The sequence below is a fragment of the Sturnus vulgaris genome, chromosome 11 (genome assembly GCF_052056855.1).
Source record: "Sturnus vulgaris isolate bStuVul1 chromosome 11, bStuVul1.hap1, whole genome shotgun sequence".
In the NCBI taxonomy this organism is placed as follows: Eukaryota; Metazoa; Chordata; class Aves; order Passeriformes; family Sturnidae; genus Sturnus; species Sturnus vulgaris.
Window position 1 is genome coordinate 18,316,621 of NC_142253.1, and position 18,065 is coordinate 18,334,685.

The window sequence follows — 18,065 nt, forward strand, 5'->3', positions numbered from 1 at the left end:
TCCTGCTGCAAATTAAGGTATTTTTCTCCCTCTTGTTTTATTACAGTAAGATGAAACCTCATTCAACATGTTAAAGTTAAAAAAAAGCCCAAAACAAGGAATTATCAAACTAGGATTTCTTTTTTCAGTACACTTTTTGTTTTGTATGGTTTCTACCCTGTGCTCTTAGCAAAGCCTTGCCTCAACATCCTATTTTCACAAGAAAAATTATTGTAATTTGGTTCAAAATGTCAAAGAGAACAGAAGAGAGGGATCCAGGGAAGGGAGAGCTTGGTTACATGGGCCAGTTTCATTTCTCAGGGCTGCAGCTCATCACAGCTCAATTCTCTTGCTTTGTCTCTCCACTTGTAGGAGGGATAAAACTGAGTCTGACACATAAGAAAACTGTTCTTGCCTACAGAAATGGCTCAGCTTCAGCACTTCTGCAGCAAAACAAATACCATGTGCAAGATGGCAAACCAAAGAACAACCAACAAAAAATCCTTAACAACCACTCCAGCTCACAGAAATCGGGCATAAAATAATCAAAAATAATGACTTGGCTTTAGGAGAAGGGAATGAGTGGTACAACATTGCTCTGAACAATGCAGCAAATGCTTTTGGCTGGCTAAAATAACTAAGATGGTTCAGTGTCAAATCCTCCTGTATGTGTTGTAGCCCTTCTTGAGGGTGGAGAGAGCTGGGACAGAGGGGAAGGGAACACACAGGGGTCACCAGGAGGGGCACAGGGGGTGCCCCCAGGCATTGCCCAGCAGGTGCTGGAGCCTGCCTGAACCACACTGAACTCCCAGCTAAAACACAGGTATTCCCAAATAAAACACAGGTATTCCCAATTAAAACACAGGTATTCCCAATTAGGAAATCATGCATTCCCAAACAAAACTCATGCATTCCCATATATAATATATACTTCCCAAATACAATACACACATTCCCAAATAAAAAGTCACACATTCCCAAATAAAACTCTTGCATTCCCATATACAACACATATATTCCCATATACAACACACACATTCCCATATACAATGCATACATTCCCAAACAAAACTCATGCATTCCCATATTCAGTACATACATTCCCAAATACAACACACACATTCCCATATACAACACATGCATTCCCATATACAATACATACATTCCCAAATAAAAACTCATGGATTGCCAAATAAAACTCATGCATTCCTACACACAATACATACATTCCCAAAATACAAGTCATGCATTCCCATATACAACTCACACATTCCCACATACAACACATGCATTCCCATATACAATACACACATTCCCAGATAAAACTCATGCATTCCCAAATCCAACACACACATTCCCATATACAGTACACACATTCCCAAATACACACATTCCCAAGTACAACACACACATTCCCAAATCCAACATGCATTCCTATATACAGTACACACATTCCCATATACAACACACCCATTCCCACATACAGTACACCCATTCCCACATACAGTACACACATTCCCATATACAGTACACACATTCCCATATACAACACACACATTCCCACATACAACACACACATTCCCACATACAGTACACACATTCCCATATACAACACACGCATTCCCATATACAACACACGCATTCCCATATACAACACACGCATTCCCATATACAGTACACACATTCCCATATACAGCACATGCATTCCCAAACCCATCTCACGCGTTCCCAATCACAGCACGCGCCAAGCCAAGCTCGGGGATGTCACAGTGAGTATCCCGAGGAGCTGGGACATTCCCAGTACCTTTCCAGCCCGTCTTTCCCGAGGAGCAGCCTCCCCTCCCCTGCCCTGCCCTCCGGTGCCGTCCCCGCGGCTGCGAGCCCTCCCTCCGTACCTGCTGCCGCTCCACGCTGCTCAGGCTGGGGGCCATGCCGACTGTCCTGCCTGCATCCACGCTGTTTTTGGTCAGTGCGAGCGGCTGCTCCATGCTCAGGCTGGGGATGGAGGCGTACATGTGGTTGGCGTGGAGGCTCATGGTGGGAGCGGCCGCCCGCTCGATGGGGCTGCGGCTCCGTTCCCGGTGCTCTTTTCGGTAATCCCCGTTGGCAGTCTTGGTTCTAACAAAAAAAACCCAAACAAACAGGGAAAAGGGATTTAGGTGTTTCCAGGCTGTCCTGAGACACGCAGCGTTCCACCAGCCCTGTCAGGAATACATTTTGCCAGTGGAATCCCCCAGTGGGATATCCCAAAAGAAGCCAACCCCCTATATCTGTCAGCTTTGCCAACCAACATTTCTCTTCAGCCTAGAATTTCTTCAGATACTCATCTAGACTTTTTTCAACACCAGACTCCTCCTCTTTACCATACTATTAATTCCACTCCAACTTAACACTGCAATATTGTCTAAGCATTGCTGAAGCCCAAGGTAAGTTTATTTCATGGAAAAGACCTGGCTGATACCAGCAAAAATGCAGGGAAGTCAAGGCAGGAAGCAAAATTTTCAGAGGAGAAAATGAAGGAAAAGCAAACTACACTGCACTTATCTCAGAATCATTTATTTACAACTGCTCTTTCAAAAGACTAATTTCCAGCCACTCCTGAGCAGTAAATCCCTCTTGATGTGCTCACATAACGAGCCCATCATCCACTATAATGAAAAGAAAGCTGGGTTTGTATTTGTGGATGAGGGATTTCAGTTTCCACGCTGCAACAGAATTGTCATTAAAGGCAAACCAGTGACTGAAGAGAAAAGCACTTCCTTCATCACCAGGTGAACTGGGCATCCCCAGCAGCCTGGAGTCACAATGCTGGAAGAGCTCACACACTGCAGTGGGGAACAGCAAATTCCAGCTGCAAAAGCACCAGAGGAGACCACTGGCTCTATGGAAAATAAAAATAACAACCTGTCTTTGGACCATCCCTGAGTACTAGTGAAACACCCTCTGTGTCCTGTCTATAAGTGTGTGAAATTCAAGGTGGTTTTCCCCCAATTTTTAAAGCCAATCATGGCAAATTAATATGCAGGAACAATCTTTAAAAATGCTCTGATGAAAGGCAAAGACAGAAGAGGAATCAATATTCAATGCTGAAGTAAGTTAGAAGTCAAAAAAGCCTGTCTAATGTCTGAGGAAGTCTCTTCACAAGCAAGGCTGAGGGAAAACATCCTGCCAATAGAGGGAAAAAGGAGCCCCTAAAACACCCACACGGGGTGTGGGGATGTCCCATGGTGATCCAGCCCTAAACCCTTTAGCCTCAACATCCCGTGGTCATGGATTCCAGCCTTTAAACTACATATTTTTAAAAGTATCTTTTCTTCACAGGCTCTTTTTGGTTTTTTTCAACCTAAAATCCAATGGCTTGGATTGCTCTAGCCCTGACTCCTGAATTAGGAGAGAGACAAAGCCATTGCTCCCTCTCATCATCCTGCAGCCACTCCCAAGTTCATCTCTTCAGCAACGTTTTATTCCAGTAATACTTTCTTCTAATATTTCTTTAAAAACTTATTTTTTATTTTTGAAGAAATATTATTTTGAAGAATTTTTATTCTTCAAGTAAAACCTGTACCTTTGTCATCTTTGTGGCCCCTGTCAGGTAAGAGCTAAAAGTCACCTCCTTTCTGGAGATGAGGATCCAGATCTCTGCTGCATCCAAGAACAGCACCTTGGCTGAACTGCTCACAATTCTTCTGTGCTATTTCAGCTTGCTCAAGAGGCACTTGGCTTTAGAGAAATTATTGCTCCTGAATCAAATCTCAGCTCATTTATCGTGGTAGAAGTTGGGTTAACACGATGCCAGGCAACCAGTGACTTGGGAAGCTCAGGACACAGGGACTCTGTGCCAAATTCCCCTGGCAGCCTGGGGAGGGAAGAGCCAACAGCACAACAATACAATCTGTAACCCTTTGCATCCCTTTGGCCCTTTTCACTAATTACAAATTAGCAGCTGCAGATTAGGAGAATCCACCGTAAAATCCAAGCCTGGAGGTTTCCCAGCTGGTCCTGTGTGTTCCTCGAGGCCATTTTGCAGGCTGGATTTGACCAGCAGCTCACAATTCCCCAGGAATCACTGTCCCAGCTCAGTTCCAGGAGAATTCACTTGCAGGAGTTTGGGATTGCAGCGCTGGGGGCTAATGGCAGCACAAGGGGCTCTATATTTAACATACAGTAACTCCTCTTGGATTACAGCATGGAAAGAGCTCCTGGGCACGGCAGTGATCCCACCCCAGCCCTGAGCAAGCAGGCAGGAAGCTCACACACACACAGCCTGGACAAAGCCTGGCACATCCTGGGAAACAGCAACACCAAAAACCACAGCTAAAATCACTGCTCAGCAAATGCTCCTCCTTGGCGCTGCAGTGTACAACCTCTGGTGGCTGCAAGCCAAATTCTCGCTTTTTAACTAAATAATTAACTAAATATTAGATGGGCTACTACAATTAAAATTATAATTTGGAAACTGTAAAACCACCAACAGCTCCGAGAGGTTCCTACTTTTCACTGCCTCAAAGAAAAAGAGAATCTCTACTCAAAATTATTCTGTTTTGTTTTAGTAAGCAAAGCTGATTTTCAAAGCAAACATTTTGTTTACTCCCAAAAAAATGCTTATGAAATGAAACAAAACACGTACCTACACCAGCTGCTTGGGGTTTTTTGTCTTAGAACTCCCTTTTCAACAACTTAGTGTTGCATTTACTGGGGGGTGGGGCTGTCAAGTGACCACTGATGAACAAACTTACTGAAATTCCCAAGCAAAATAAATTTTCCATTTTACACAACAACGCTTATTACACTCATCCTCACTTTAAATGAAGAGTCACAGCCCTAAATATTGTTGAACTAGCAATTCTTCTGCCAAAAAAACCACCAAACCAACAACAAGAACAACAACAAAAAAACAAACAAAAACTCCATCCTAACAAAAACTGTAACACAGAACAACTCATCTAAATTTTCCCTGAAGACTTTTGGAAGAAAGGACCAAAAAAACTGGGTAATGGGATCAACTTGTCTCCAGAAACAAGCCCAACAGGCAGACCTTCCCTAAAGACACCTAAAATTATTGAGTTATGTCAGCCATCTCAGCAGACCACACCCCAGGCCTTTCTGTAGGCAAGTAATTCCCTTTTCCTAAATTAGAACAACTCCTCTTCCGGGCAGGGAACTGGTTATAATCCACTCCCTAAAAATCCTCTCCTCAATTCATCCACCTTCAACTTATACAGTCTCTGGATAAAATGAAAAAGACCTGAAGCTTCTACTTCCACATCAGATAATATTTCTTCTGGAAATGTTCCAGCACCATGTAGGACAGTACCATGAAAGCTCTGCCCTCATGAAAATACAGCAGCATTTGTGAGCCCCTCCTATTCACACATATATAGCAAATCCTACAGATCTGTCAGACAATTTTAAGATTATTTATAGGGCATTCATCGATTTCATGTTATTAAGTAATTTAGTTTAGAACGTCACTTAAATAATTTTCTAGGGAAAATTTGTTGTTGTTATTATCGTGATGATGATGATGATGATTCTTGTTTTGCTATTAAAGACTTTAGATAAAGGGGCAATCAGAAGGTAAGTGTGTGAAGATAATCATATTTCACTGAAGTGCATGAGCTCAAAGATTCCCCCCACTCTGGATAAATTCAGAGATGCATCTCTCAAGTCAAACGTAAGGGCTCAAAATCACAAAGAAGGATTTCTGACCAAGCTTGAAAAAGAACTTAAAAATATATACTACAAACAAATCCAGCTGTCCAAACAGCTTTGCCATCCCTGGACTCTAGTTTGTCTTAAAAATCAGCATATTTTACCAACCCTGAGTCCATGAGCAGTGCAATTCCAGAACTGCAAATCCAGCAATTCCCATGGGCGAGCCCAGAGCAGAGCCAGGCACAGGGAGCCATGGCCATTCCCTGCTAACACAGCTACCCCAGCTACTTCCAGCTTTATTTGAACTAAATTACACACGACCCCAACCTGCAGGCAATTTCTCCAACCCTTAAAAGCCAGCCATGGTTTTCCAGCTGCTCCCCAGCGATCAGAGCACTTACCAAGCATCATGTGCCGGGGTGGCTGTCACCGAAGGTGACATGCCAGCGTCCCAGCCCTGCTGGGAGGGCTCCAGGGTGGATAAATGCCCGTGCTGGGCTCCAGGAGTGCCGCAGAAGCTTCAGCCGAGGCTGTTCTGCTGCCTGGCACCGCCAGGGGGGAATTCACACCCGGCCCACAGCAACAGGCGGCCTCTGCCAGCTGCTGCAGGAAAAGGGAAAAAAGAGGCCCACGAAGGGGACAGCGCTGCCTGGACTCACTTCCAGCCTGCAGAGCCTCCAGGAATGCTGCCAAAAGCATTACTGTACCTCCAAGGCAAGAAATCACAGACGCTTCTCACTCCCTTTGGCAGAACCCGAGCGCTGGCTTGAAATGGAAGCTGCAGAGGAGTTTCACTGCACAAAGAACAAGCACCCCCTTTTCTGCACACTGACACAATGCATTGCTCAAGAGCAAACTTTCATTTCTGCAGCCTAATTCCAATAGATCTGAGCATTTTCAGCATCTTTATAATGTTTGTTTTCCAAATCTTAACACTACCTTTATTAACTAAGTCTGAAAGAGGGCAGCTGCTTTTGTTAAAGGCTGCTTAGGGATTTCTAACCCACCGATACAGAATATCTGCTCCACAAGATGTGCATCATTTCCTGCAAAAGGATCTACTTGCATGCATTAATTCTGTTACTGTGAGGTGGGAAAACTAGAATTTAAAGTGGTATTTCAAAATATGATTGTATACATACAGGGAGAAAAATCCTAAGAGTTCCTTACTCAAAAAAATTTTAAGCAATATAAATTCACAAAAACAAACAAAAACCTCAATAAAACCTGAAAGCAGCAACAATTTGCTGAGTGTCAGACAATTATCTGAAGTATTGATAACATGAAAAAATACCCAAGCAGCCCTAATGCCCTCTCGAATGACTGTCATCTAAATACAAAACCCCATCCCATCCCATCCCACTTTATCAGCTTTGTGCTTCCCCGCTCTTTTGAGCAGCCTTTTCCTTTTCTGGCTCAGTACTCCATCCCAAAACTTGAAGAGATCCTTATTTTTTTCAGGAATCACTCCTGCCACAGAACCAGGTATGGTTTCCTGAGAAACATAATCAATACCATACCTTCAAGAAAGAAAAGACTTTTAAGTCTAAACCATTGAGAAAACACTAAAAAGAAATGGGACAATCTCACATATAAACAAACACAAGTCAGACTTTCTATATTTATCCTCACCAAAACAGGATTTTCAGAGATAAACCTTGGATCAGACAGTTACTTGCAAATGGAATCAACCAGGAGAACAGATTTCACAGCAGAAGAAAGAAATCAATAATAAGCTGTGAAATGCACAAAGGAGTGTCCCATTACAGCCTGCACCAAGCACAAACATTCAGATACAGACGAATTTCCCTTCCTGAAGCCTTAATATTCACAAGTATGAAAGAATGCAAGAGAACCACATGACGTAAGACCTCAGGCCAAAGCCAAACCCACAAAACTGAAATTTAAATCTAATGTACAGTAAAATCAATTAACACCATCTCAGATCCTACTCGTTTTTCTCACAGGATTCTTTTTTAATGTTTGACCATCTTTGCTTCAACACCCACAGCACAGTTTTAGAAGGAAGCACTGGTTGCTTTGTAACAGCAAAACTCGGAGATTTATTAAATTAAAAGTTCTGTCACTGCTAGAACATGTGTACAAATACAATGCAGAAACAATGACAAAGTTACTTCACTGCAATAGGTACACACTGCAGATTACCTGCAATTCAACTTCTTTTAAAAAGGGGAAGAAAATGATTCACTAATCTCTGTTCTGCACTGCTGCTGCCTTGCTCAGCTCCAAACATATTCCAACTCCAAACCTACTCCAACTCCTATGTTTAGGTTCTCTTTTGCCTGGCACATTTGATGGCTCATTCTAAATTTCCATCATTTTTTGAAGAGCCTTTATGTGAGGCCATTCCTGAGACACAAACAACAAAAATTTAACTTGTAATAATTACCCAGGAAACTTCAGAAATCGTAACTGATGTCATTAATTCTGCTGAGGTAGCTTTAAGCTAATTGAGCCTGTAAAGAAAATTTTAAAAAACATGAATGGCTCAAAAAGTGGAGCTGGAAAAAGAGGATGCTCCAGATTTCAGTGTTACCACAAGTGTCTAGGTAGAAATGAATATTGCAGCAATCATAAAAAGTTTCCTAAAATGCACAGTGATTCCTGGAGAATAAACATAATCCTTTGCCACATCTTCAAAGTTTTGTTTAACTCTTACTAGGTGGGAACCAGCAGCTGAGCTCCCATCAGGAGCTCAGGATTTTCACAGATTGAGGACAAAAAGTTTTGAGCCTCCCACCACTGCCATCAGTCCAAGAGGAGAAAGTTTTTGATCCTCTAACCTGCACTGGGGCATCTCTGGCTTCCTTGTCCCAGCTCCTGCCTCAGAGCAGAGAAGCTCTTGGAAAGGAGACAGGACAAGTAACCAGTTCCATGGGATTCATCTGATTTAGTCACCTCTCCATAACTCTTTCCTCAAAGAACAGCTCCAGTTGCCTCTGGAAAATCCTGCAGCACTCACCAGAAAAATGCTGCATGGAGGAATTATTTCTGGCAGCAGTGAAGAGCAAATGACAGAAGGCAGAAGATGTGAGTGTTTGGGAAGTTGAGAAAGGCCCTGCAGAGGATGTGCTCTGTCCTTGGGAGATGCTGCTACTGCACTCTGGAGAGCATTTGTCTGGATGGCAGCTTCAGTAAAACTGCACAACTCTGACACATCAAAGAACCTCCATCCTACAGCTGCCAGCCCAGCCCAGCACTCAGGTTTCATCTGGAGCTCCAAAGTGAACTCTGCAGAAGCCACCACAGTGCCTGAGTGGTCTGAGGGACCTGAGGCAGTCACACAAAGCTGGGGAAGCACAGGGAGTGGAGCAAGGCAGGACCCTGGAGGCACTGGGATGAACAGGATGGGACCTACAGCAGCAAATCACTGCTAAGGGAAAGGGAAACTTAAACTATCCTTGAAGAACTCTGAGCTGCTTCAAGTGCTGAAGGCACTTTGCATGCTTGGAGGGGAGAACTTCCAGGAGAGCAAACGATAAAAACATGAGGTAAAAGAGACACTCCACATTTTGAACAAGCAGGAAGGAAAACCTGAGTGCAGGGGAAGAGCAGGGAGGCTTTAATGGAAACGTCTCCAAGGTCAGAGGGGTCAGAGGGACAGAGGGACAGAGTCTGTGAAGGGATTCATTTGTACCCACTGCAGTGCCCATCCAAACACCTCTGGCACACATTTCCTCCTGCATTCTACCCATCCATCACAGGGGTCATGTGCAGCTTTTATAATTCCTTTTGAAGTCAAACTTGGCACATGCAACCAGCCTTTTATACCCAGTCACTGGAAAATACTGTAAAAACTATTTATGATCACCAGAGAACACCCTGGGCCAGTGTCAGGGGAAAGGCTGCACATCAAATGCAGCAGTGGGGTCGTGTCCCAGGGCACCAGGATCAGCCAGGGGCACTCAGCACTGCCAGGGCACTTCAGGCTGTCCTGCAGGCTCTGGGAAAACCTGCTGGTGTTCAAACTCTGTGGTGAAACCAGAGGTGTTAAAGGAAATACAAAACGCCAGTTATGTTTTCTTAGAGGATTCACTGGGTTGTTCCTTACAATAATTTTTACTTTATTTGGAAAAAGTACTTTTGATCATCACCCAATGCCTGTCATGGAACTGTTTTTGTAAAAGTTGGTACCAGATTAAATCAATCCATTAACTCCAAATTCTCACAAGTCTGTGGGATTCTCCCTAGTTCCACCACCTCAAATGACTGCATCAGGTTGAATTTTACAGCAAAGGAGCAGATTAATAATTTTCTTAAAGCAGATGATAAGGGAAGTAAAAGATATCAACAGCATGAGCATGGCCAGCTTATTTGGTAAGAGCTTTAACAACACGAACCAGCCTCTGAAAATTCCACAGTGCTGGAATTAACCGTGCCAAATCGTCAGGACAAAATGGGACTACACGGCCTCCCCTTCCAGCTTCACTGGGTCTAAAGAGAAAGAGGCAAAAGGGCCTGGGATCCTTAAAACTTACAAATGATGGTCTCTATCCATCAGATACACACTGTAACATTAGCAGAGGCGAAGCAGGAAAAGCTGAGAAACTACAACAATTCACTTCCAGACATTTCAAAAACTCAAAAAAACCTCAGGCTCTTTAGGCCTTTAGTCCAAGAGCAGTGTTTAAACAACTGGTTTTAAGAAATAAGACTTTTTTCACAGGCTGTTTTAAAGAAGGAATAAACATTTCATTAAAAGTTTATTGAAACTGTTTGTAATTGCTAATAAAATCTGAATTACCGAAAACTCTAGAAGCACTATAAAAACAGTAACAGCTTCATTGTATATTGCACAACTATTCATACCAATATAGTAAAATATTTCCTTGAAAAGCTGTAACCAAATGGACCCCAGCAGCAGCAGCAGAGTGTTTGGAGGGTATTTCTGCAGCTCAGGCACCCCACACTCTGCAATCAATAGGCTCCTCTCACAGCAGCTTCTGGTTTAGGAGAGACTTAATTAGAAAAGCAAATCACAAGTAAAAATGTTTGGGGCTTTTACTTACTCCCTTTGGAAGGTATTGGTTTGTAAATTATGACAGTTACTGATTAAAAACGTGACAAAGGTTTATGAAGCAGCATTTGGGCAGCAGAACATCAGTCATGTCAGTGGTGTCAGTCTGTCCACATGGGATCCATCTCCATGGCATCCAGCCACACCTACCACCACCACAACTGTGGGTTCAATCCCCACGTGGGCCATTCACTGAAGGGCTGCACTTGATGATCCTTTGGGTCTTTTCCACCTCAGAATATTCTGTGGTTCTGTAACCCACCCACACAGCCTTCATCCACAGTGGGACCAATCCACCTGGAGATCGATTCATCCACACCAGGATCCATCCACACCAGGATCCATCCACATGGGACCCACTCACACCAGGATCCACCTCCACTCACACCAGGATCCATCCACACGGGACCCACTCACACCAGGATCCACCTCCACTCAGACCAGGATCCATCTCCACTCACACCAGGATCCACCCACATGGGATCCATCTCTGCAAAATTCCCACTGGGAAAATGCCCCCATCACTGGGATCAGACCCTCCAGACCCCAATGGCAGCAAAGCCCTTCTATTCCCCTCCTCTTTCTTTGAGGATAAACCTCAAATGAACCCAGCCCCAGCTCTGCACAGCCCTCAGGGCATCCCACAACCTCCAGCCCTGTAGCTCAAGGATTCCCTGGGATCTCTCAGCTTCCTCCCCCAGATCACTGTTTGGGAATTCCAGCAGTCTGCCAGCACCTGGCAGTGCTGAAGGAAGGAGTTAAACCTGCCAGGCTGTGCCTGCCATCCCACAGCATCAGCACTGCCAGCCTGGGGAACAAAACTACTGATTCAACTAGAAATTAATGTAAGTTTTTATTCCAAATCTTACCCTCACACAGTCATTGTCTATAGCAACCGTGTCCATAACACTCTCATTCTCAAGAGCACAACTTTCTAGTAAAAGGCACATCTGTCAAACTGCAGGAAACATCTGGGAAAATGGTTAAATAGAGAGAAGTGAGATTAAACCTTTGTTTCCATGGGATTGGATATACATCCAGAGTATGTTTGCAAAGGTTACTGGCTCTTTTCTTGCTTCTTTCTAAGATCTCAGGGTTTTGGATTGGTGCTGAATTTCACTCCACATAGATATAGGTTGATTCACACAATGTAAAATTTTGCTTTTACCCTGGGGTATAAAATCCAACACCAGGGCTTAAGGGATTCCCCATTCATTTAAGAGTTGGCCTCGATGATCCTTGTGGGTCCTTTCGAGCTCAGAATATTCTGTGATTCTGTGGCTCCATTCCATCCCTGAGTGCAAGGACCCTGGATGCCTTCCCTAAGTGGGTGATCAAACCCCTCTGTGCAACACTAACACAGCTTTTCCCCTCAACGGGCAGCTTGGAGCCTTGCCACACCATGGAAGGGTCATGCTCCTCCACGAAAGATGGAAAATGAAAGTGGAAAACATGATATCAAAGCAGAAATCTGGAGCTGGCTAACAAACCCCTTCTGTTTGCAAGTGGAGGAGACACCTGAGCTAACATTGCCTGGTTTTTCAAGTACCTCAACATCTACCCAAATTTTGACAGATAGGTCTTTTTGTGAAGTACTGATAAGCTATCAATCAAATTGCTTTTAGCCCTGAAACTGTTCCTAACAAACCTCTCACGTGTGCTTCAAGTGAAAGGGACTGGAGTGCTTTCTGAAATTCCCCCTTGGCTAAGAACTGCAGAGCTCTCTGTTAAATATTAACTCAGATATGGTGGCTCTTTCAAGTCTGTCTCTGAAGGTACAAGTTAGCATATATTTCTTGAAAACAATTTAATTTTGTGCAGTGTGTGATCTCCATTAATAACTAAGAAAACGTCTGATTCACTCCATCATTTATGCAATGCAGACAAGAAAAGGAAAAAAAATAGATTAGGAAAAGCAGTTTGAAACCTGCTCAGTGATCCTTTGCCCACTTAAATAATAAGAGTCACATTGCCTCAGTTCCACTGAGGAGTTCAGCTCCAACAGGGCTGCTTGGAGAGCCCCAGGTGAACCCCAAAACCCTTCCAGGGCACATCAGTGCCGAGGACTGGGTGAAGACGTTTCACTCAGCAGATGAGAAACACTTTGGGTGTTCTCAACTGTGTGCTGGGGCTTTTTCCCAACTCCAATTTGTCACAATAAAATGACAGTGAAAACATATTTCTCAATACCACACGAAGTTTGGAACCCAAAGAGCAGCAGTTGCAGCAAAGAGCTTCTCTGACAACTCCCACGCTACCTCTGAGAGCCAGTTCTGCCTCTTCTCAAGCCCTGCTGGAGCCACGTTCCTGCACAACAGGGACCTGATTTTCTGCACAACATTTCCACCCTGCATTCTCAGCCAAGCTAAGGAGGAAGGTGACAACAATCCCACACTGATGAGGAACTTTATTTATTCAATATTTCAAATCTTCCTCAAATTTTCTCCCTTTGAGCAACTCTAAACTCGCTGAGAATGCAGCTGAGCCTGCTCTGAGCAGGAGGTTGGATTAAATGGTCTGTTCTAACCTGAATCATTCCATGGTCTTCAAATACAGGTAACTTTTGGAACACTTTTTTTTTTAAGGGATGCCTCACTAATTTCTATCACAGTGTCATTAAAGGGAGCAAATGCCATTGGATATTCATGGCAAAAATCTTGTGGTGTAAGCAGCTTCAGCAGTGTTTTGGGTGGGATTGACATCATTCTTCAGTGTAACAAAACTGAAGACAGCCCAGAATTTGAAGTCTGAAACTACACATCATTTTACATGATGCACATTAAAGTAACTTACTCATGTGCAGACCTTTTATTACAAGAAAAAGTCAAATTATTTATCACACAAACCAAGAGATAATTATTCCCTTGACTTCACAGCTGTGAATATTTAGCCGTAGGAAGATTTTTATACAGAAATTAATTGCCATTGCAATCCTAATGCCACCAAACCAAACGGGAACGAGGGCAAAACTCCATGCACAAGCCCGCTCGTCCCAAACCCCAAACGCCAGCTCCCAGGCTGACGCACTCCGCACAAGGGAACAGAAATAATGGTCCCGGCTGAATTCCAAAGGACATTTCTTTGGAAGGGGCAGCGCTGTGCCCGCTGGCCGGGCTCTTAGGGGACTCTTAGGGCGGCGGGGCGGCCGGGACAAGGCGGCCTTTGTGTGCCCGGGGCTGCGGAACGGGAGGGAGGAGAGGGAGGAGAGAGGGACGAGGGAGGGAACCAGAGACAGAGCCCGGGAGGGGAGGGGAGAGGAGGAGGGAGCCCTGCAGGGAAGCAGGGAGGGAGAGAGGGAGGAGGGAAGAAAAAGGGAGAGAGGGAGCAAGGGAAGCGGGGAAGAGAGAGGGAAGGAGGAAGGGAGTGCGGGAGGAGAGCGGGAGGGAGGGAGGAGAGCGGGAGTGAGACAGGGAAAGAGGAACGCGGGAAGGAGCAGAGAGGGAGGGAAGGAGCAGAGAGGGAGGGAGGGAGGGAAGGAAGCAGGGAGGGAGGGAGACATGGAGGGAACCCGGGAAGGAGCTCGAGAAGGAGAGAGGTCGGGAAGGAGGGAACCCGGGAAGGAGGGAGCTCGGGAAGGATGGAGCCCGGGAAGGAGCCAGAGAAGGAAGGAGCTCGGGATGAAGGGAGGTCGGGATGAAGGGAGCTCAGGAAGGAGCCAGGGAAGGAAGGAGCTCGGGCAGGACCCCAGGAAGGCGCTCGGGCAGGAGGGGCCCGTGCCCCGCAGCGCTGTCCCAAGCGCTCCCCAGAGGGGTCAGGACCCACCCACCCCTGCACCGCACAGAATTCCCAGTAATTCTCAGTAGAATTCTCCAGTTCCCCATCACTCTGCTGTAAACCACGGTGGTTTTAGTGAATTCACGGGAAAACAATGCCGTATTTCAAAGCTGAGACTCAAAACAAGCTCCCTTCCCAGTGCAGCATGAAGCCAAAAGCACCTTTTACTTCATCAAGACTTCAGCGAGTGCATTTCAAGGGACACACTGGAAAGTGTGAAATTCAAATCAGGGAATTCTGTATTACCTGTCACTATATTTTAGTTTGGAAGTACTTGTTCTTCCCAGCCGAGGAGTTTATGGGTGTTCACCACTTCCATCACCACAAAAACACAGAAACTATAAAAGTATATGAAAGGGAGGCAGTGTCACATGCTGGTGTTTTTAAAAATTAATCCACAAGCTCTCAAGTATATTTTATTATCCTAACACTGAGAAAAAGCACCTTTGATAAATTGTTCTTTGCACGTTAATTCCATTACACATTTGAGGATCCTGCTAGGCTTGCCAGGGCATTTGATTCACTCTGCTCCAGAGACTGCACTCCAACAGTTGTGTTTTTCCACAATAAAAGTAAACATACCCAAGTACAGCTCACAAATGATCCTTCGGGGAATTACACCTGAGCAGGGAATGTCTCAAAGCACTCGGTTTCCAAACAAAAGGCTGACGTAACTGGATTTCTAATAACACATCCAAAGCCTTTCAATGGATTCATTCCCACTGAAGCACAGTGGGGGGCTGCTACCTCAGAGTTAAGATCAAATTGCTAACAAAAAAGTTCCACCATTCATAATGAACCAAACACAATTCTTGGCCTATTTAATTACATTTCCAGCCCCAAGGTGCTGGTGTTAAGAGAATGAATACACAACTGCTTCCCAGTTCTACCAGCATCTTCACAAAGACCCAAATGCCTGAACAAGAGCTGCTGCTGGAGGTTATAAAGACTTCTGTCAGCTGTGCCCAGGTTGAGTATCATGAACACTTTCATCCTGTGGTTTCAGGGCACTGGGCCCTGAAAAGTTCAAAATACACAACCTCAAACTTATCTTTACAGTCCCAGTCACAGAAATGTCTTTGCTGCCACCACAGGCACCGTGCCACCTGATCTCCAACTCCACATCTCTCACACATTTGGATTTCTAAACTGAACCTTCCATTGTCAATTTTACATTTCCAGAACCTCCAAGTCACTGCAATGGCTGCCATTATTGTGCTCCATAAAGTAATTCTTTCCCCAAATCTACTATGTTTTCTTTGGTGTGAACAAGACAAGCTTCCACAACACACTTCCCATCTCCCAACCAAAATTCTTAGGACAGATCCACAGGGTCTGAGTAATCCAATTCTACTGTTAAACCAGAATGTCAGAATCCGAAAAAGATGGAAAATAGAAAAAACAGTCAAAAAATTTACTTCCTTGGAGGCAGTGTTAGGGAAATGAGAATAAAATCCAGAGAATGTTTGTGAACTTTTTGTGAATGTATCTGAAATATAGAGAAATTCAGCTATTTCAGATGAATCACAAATGTCTGCGTTTTTGTAATATTTCATTGAAAGCATATTTTTGTATGGCCAGATCAAACTTACAAAATAAAGTAGAAAAAGAGAAGAGAAGACCTCATGGATGCTATTTTAGATTATAATCCATCTGCAGCAGATGGTTTAATTGAAACAGATTAAGTCACATGAACCCTGGGCAGAAAACCAGTGCTTTTTATTACAAGAAAAGATGCCTGTTTCATATATGAAATCACAGAAAGAATCTACTGAGAAAAACCATAAAAATGTACCACACTGGAAAATATTAGACAGCTCTGACATATAGCTAAGGGATCACATGAAATAACTGCCTGCATCTTTTAGTTTTGAACCTTGGTTGCACATGAGTCTGTTGGTTCAGACTTCATTATTTTTATGACCTCCGCTATATAAAGTGTTACAATGTACGTAACTGCCAGCTGTGTTTTATTTCACGACTAGAAAATGAGCCTTAAAAAAAAAAAATCACACTTTTTCCCCCATAAAGTTACATAACATTTCAAAAATGCCATCGATCTCCTCAGTTGTGTTATGCATCCAGAAATGCAGCACATGGCTCTTTCCAAGCACTCCTGGCCCCAGAGAAAGGCTATAAATAGTTAATTTTTTCGGGGAGAGGAGGAGGTATGTTGTAAATGAGAAGCAAGCTTTTATTGTTTTGCATTACTTCAGCGCTGGATTCCCGATTTGTAACAAATTCCAAGGCTGCAGACTGCGGGCCCAGCCTGTGAGTAAGGCTGCGGTGATTTATGGGAGGATAAATCCCTCCGTCCACATCCCATGACTGTGGAATGCGCGGAATGCCGGGGCTGCAGGAGCTGAGGCAGCAGCCACAGGAGCTCCATCCATGGCTTCCTCCAGGCAGGAATGCCAGGAATTCTCCAGCAGTGCCAGCCAGGCTCGCATTCCCAGGAAGGCATCTGCTGATTGCCCAACACAGCTCATCAAGCCTTACCTGGGCGGCACATTCCACACCTGACTGTCAGAGCAGGAATGTTTAGCAACAACTGCAGCTTGCCCAGTTGTCAAGGCAGCCCAGGAAGCAGCTGGCTCGGAGCTCCTGGCCTCGGAAAAATGCAAAGCACTCGTGTTCCTCCTGCTGCTGCTGCCTCCCCACCCCCAGCCAGAGAGCCTCAGAATGGGGGGAAGTGAAAGGAGCGCCTTACAAAGAACGAGGGAACAATACTGCAGAAATCGCAAGGTGAATACGTATGGCTTGCTATAAATAGTTAGGCTGAGCTAATTCCTGTTACTTCACGCTGTAGGAAAACAAAGGAAAACATGAAAACCCATCTAATCGGGCTGCTCTTGTGCAGATCTCCCACACAAGCTGGAACAAAGGGGGAAAAAAAACGAGCGCAAAGTTTGAGGCAGGACAGGATTTTAGCACGCAGCGCTCAGTTCCGTGCGGGGACAGACACGAGGCACTTACAGATGCGGGTTGAACATGCGGCTCATTTTGGAGACGTGGTCGTTCTCACAGTCCAGCTCCTCGTCCCCTTGGTCCATGCTGAGCTTCCTCTTGCTGGGGCTGATGGGCGGCGGGCCCGTGCGGTGGTTGCTGAGCGCGGGGGATTGCAGCGGCTGCATTCGGGGCTCCCCTCTCAGCGCCGCTTCACCTGCCCGGGGAGACACGACAGGGGGTCACCACCACGGCGACAGCAGTGACAGCCACCCCCTGGGAGCACGCAGAAAATCCCCTGAAACTCCCCAGCAACATCGCCTAAAACTCCCCAGCAACATCTGCCGAAGCGCACACGTGTGATGCGGCTGTGGGACGGACGAGGCATCCCAGAGCACGCTCTGTGCTCAACAAGCGCTGAGCAAAGGCGGCAGGACAGGGGCGGCTCACCCCGGCTGATCCCAAGGGCTCAACTAACCCATCTTTGCAGCAGCTTCTTCACTCCGATTCCTCCCCTCGCAGCCTGCAGTCCCAGCGCCGGGCTGTGATTACCTCACTCTGCAAACCATGACTATTCACAGGGAAATAAAAGCTTTGTTCCTCTTCTTACGGTCGCGGTTATAAATTCCAGGACTACACCAAATATTCCAGATCTAAAACTGAATAAACTTTC

The 18,065-nt window shown here is 45.0% G+C and overlaps 1 protein-coding gene across 5 annotated transcripts in view; it reads right to left on the minus strand.

Annotated features, from left to right (window-relative positions):
• Positions 1–18,065, minus strand: part of VGLL4 (vestigial like family member 4) — a 93,832-nt gene that overhangs the window by 6,876 nt on the left and 68,891 nt on the right. For all 5 annotated transcript variants that reach the window (XM_088171691.1, XM_088171690.1, XM_014869763.2 and 2 more), the window contains 2 exons: positions 17,423–17,609; positions 1,875–2,097 (listed from right to left, as the gene is read on the minus strand). In XM_088171691.1, coding sequence (XP_088027817.1) covers positions 1,875–2,097; positions 17,423–17,609 — 410 coding nt within the window. The remainder of the gene's footprint in view (positions 1–1,874; positions 2,098–17,422; positions 17,610–18,065) is intronic.